At 41.8% G+C, this 3,507-nt stretch overlaps 1 protein-coding gene across 1 annotated transcript in view; it reads left to right on the forward strand.

Moving 5' to 3' along the window:
• The window catches only part of LOC115824866 (fMet-Leu-Phe receptor-like), a 5,215-nt gene extending 1,915 nt beyond the window's left edge, over positions 1–3,300 (forward strand). The window contains exons 2-4 of the mRNA XM_030788594.1: positions 1,076–1,173; positions 1,954–2,500; positions 2,785–3,300. Coding sequence (XP_030644454.1) covers positions 1,955–2,500; positions 2,785–3,300 — 1,062 coding nt within the window. The 5' untranslated portion in view covers positions 1,076–1,173; position 1,954. The remainder of the gene's footprint in view (positions 1–1,075; positions 1,174–1,953; positions 2,501–2,784) is intronic.
• The last annotated feature ends 207 nt before the right edge of the window (positions 3,301–3,507 follow it).

The following is a 3,507-nucleotide window of genomic DNA, read 5'->3' on the forward strand; positions in this document are numbered from 1 at the left end:
TTTTATATAGAGTCAGATATATGTGGATGTGCTGTTTTATATAGAGTCAGATATATGTGGATGTGCTGTTTTATATAGAGTCAGATATATGTGGATGTGCTGTTTTATATAGAGTCAGATATATGTGGATGTGCTGTTTTATATAGAGTCAGATATATGTGGATGTGCTGTTTTATATAGAATCAGATATATGTGGATGTGCTGTTTTTGCTGAGATTGCTCAGGAACGTTTTTCCAAGTTATTGGCTTCAGCTTTTGTGCTCACTAACTCACTAAAATCACACAGTAGTTTTAAAGGATGAATTTATTTACTGCTTTTCATTTTACGGATTTTAATTCATGGAAAGACAGAAAGATATGGATATTCTTAAAGTCAGTGGTGGGTTATTTTTGTGATTTTACCGCGACACTGGTATCAGTTTGTTTTAATGAGGTGTGAAATGAGAAAGCAAGTGAAACACTTTCCTGTTCACTCTTTTCCCACGTGACAGCCCTGGATGTTTACACTGTCACCCTTTGAACTGGGGTTGTATTCAAATTCTCAAGGAGCACGTTTAGACTCCAGTGTTTTGCACTAAAACGAAAGAGAAAGCATCAGTTAAATATTAGTGTGGAAATACAGTGCAACTGCAGATTCCTGCTTTGCAAGACACAAAAAAGGGGAAAAAAATTAAAAGAAAGGAAAAAAGTAGGAGAAAACTCTTTCCGTCTTTCATTTGTCACTGAAGGTATCGTTCTGTTATTCATTTAACTACTCATTAACATTTTTCTGCTTTTTCTTTTTCTTTCTCTTTCTTTGTGGTGTCTTGAGAGGAAGCTGTGTATAGAGTAAGTTTACTTGTGGGAGTACAAAAAGCTAGGCAAACTCAAAAAAGAAAAAAAAAAAAAAATCAAGCAAATCAAAAGCAAACATATGACTATGCATTGGCCTTGTGTAATGCCAACAGGGCGATAAAACAGTCCTTATCAGTTGTTTCTATTGCTTCAAACTAAACCTCATCTGTGACATTATTAAATGGAAAGCCTTCAGTTGCCTGGCAACGGCAGTCTAATTCATTTTACTCTTTTGTTTCAGCAGAAACTACGAACGTGCCAACAGTTTGGCCATCTCAGGGAGTGCTGGAGCGGATTTGTCTACTGAACAAGGTGACCCTTAAAAAAAAACACAGGAAGGTACAGATTAAAATTAAAATATTAATTTCTGTACAATTCTCAGTGTTGCCCAGAAATATTGTAGATGAGAGCAGAATGCATGGTTTGTGTAATGAAGCTTAAACAGACTGAAACAGCCTGAACTATGTGAGCTCTATATAACGCAATCTGAAGTACCTGAAGAGTACAAACTGAAGTGTAATTTGATAATTTTTGATATTAATCATAATGGCACAAGGAGGACCATCTATGACAGACAGAAACCTGAGCTGTTTACTTAATCGGTGAATTGTACGAATATGAATATGAACATTGCAGACAGGCTCACTGATATGGTTCTCTGTTCTGCTTTTGTGCTTGAGTAAAGGTCAAAGGGTAAAGTCGACACTGTGAGTAAGAGGCTCCTGAGTGTGAGTGTTAATTGTCACATGAGAGGAAAGAAAAACAAATGCACAACAACAGCGACAACAACAACAACAACAACAACAACAACAACAAAGATGTACTGATGAGTCTGTGCCGGAGAAATTTGACGTTTGACATGTAGTTTGTTAAAGCTGTGCTGTGAACGAAGACAACTACTTGAGAACATTTGCAGTTGATGAGAGAGAACAAAATAGAGCAAAAAAAAATAAAAATTCCATGCCAGGTCAGCAAGCTTGAGCCTACTGTCCTTCACACTGGAGATACCTGTGACCTGCCGCTCAACAGTTTAAACAGAAAGGATAATGTTCTCACTCAGTAGGAGTTCCATTCTTTATAAAGCATTTTCTCAAAGATTTCTCTTTTACTTTGGTGCAGAATGCTTTTCAACACCTCCATCCGCATGTCTGAAGACCAACCCTCTCCAAAGCATGACAAAAACGCTGTGGACATCGACGCCATCATGGACAACGTTACGATTGTCCTCTACACCATCACCATCGTGCTGGGCGTCACGGGAAACTCTGTGGTCATTTGGATGACGGGGTTCAAGCTGCGTCCCAGTGTCACCAACGTTTGGCTGGTCAACCTGGCAGTGGCCGACCTGATCTTCTGTTTTACACGCATCATCTCGCTCGTCAAGAAGCTCTTCTTCAACTACTGGCCCTTTGGGGTTTTCCTCTGCAAGTTCAACGGCTTCTTCAAGTACGCCAACATGTTCTGCAGCGTCTTCCTGCTGATGGTGATCAGCGTGGACCGAGTGCTGTGCGTGTGGAGGCCGGTGTTCACCAAACGAAGGCGCACTGTCTGCGCTGCCAGGCTTGTCAGCGTAGGGGTGTGGACCATAGCAGTGGTCATGAGCTCTCCGTATTTCGTCTTTCGGCAGGTCTACCTCAAAAATAACCGAAGCAAGTGCTCTCTGGAGGTTAGGAAAGCCTCTCTCTCTCTGCTTCTTTGGTCTCTTTCGTGTTTGTCCCCATACATTTTTGTAGTTTAATTGGCTATCAGAAGCCCAGTTACTAACCACATGATTTTTCCTGTGTAATCATCTGTATAAATATAAGCTGTAAGTAACCGGGCCATAGTCCAAGACTAATTAAATAGTTATTATGAACGACAGTTGGTCATACTAACATTAAATGGCTGTAATAAATGAATTTGGGTGTCTCCTGTACCACTCATCTGACAGAGTCTACTGTTCTCTTACAGACGAAGGAGTCAGATGGTGACAACACATCCAAGATAGCATTGTACAGTATTCGGTTCCTGTGCGGTTTCCTTCTGCCGTTTCTGATCATCCTCTGTTGCTATGCACTGGCTGGACTTGGCATACGCCGAACCAGGTTCACCGGCAAATCTCGGCCCCTGCGGATCCTTGCACTGCTTGTCTGTGCCTTCTTCCTTTGCTGGGGACCCTACCACTTTCTCCAGTTGGCCAAACTGGTTAACAGCAAGAGCCAGTTAGTGAAAATAGGGCTGCCCCTGGCCTCAGGTTTGGCCTATTTTAACAGCTGTTTGAACCCCCTGCTGTATTTTTGCATGGGCTTTAACTTGAGGCACAGTTTCAGGCAGGGCCTTTCCACGATTTATCGCCGGGCCCTGGTGGAGGACGGAGAGGGCACCACTTTGCAATCTCAAGAACACACTGCGGACGAGATTTCGGGCACCGCGCCCAGCCTCACAAGGGTGGGGTACAGCTCAACAGAGGACCAAGCCAATGTCTGAGACATGTTAATATTATATGTAAATAAAGATGTGTGGACGAAAACATTTTGCTCTGCATTAGTTTTCATCCTGGTGCTCCAACCGTTCATGTGAATAGTCTGACTAACATTCGCAACAATATGGATCACCTGACTGGAGGAAAAAAAAGAGCTTTTTTAATTTCCTTAAAATGTTTGTTCAACAGTAGCATTTGATTCCCCTGCAAGC

Source organism: Chanos chanos, chromosome 12 (genome assembly GCF_902362185.1).
Source record: "Chanos chanos chromosome 12, fChaCha1.1, whole genome shotgun sequence".
NCBI lineage: Eukaryota > Metazoa > Chordata > Actinopteri > Gonorynchiformes > Chanidae > Chanos > Chanos chanos.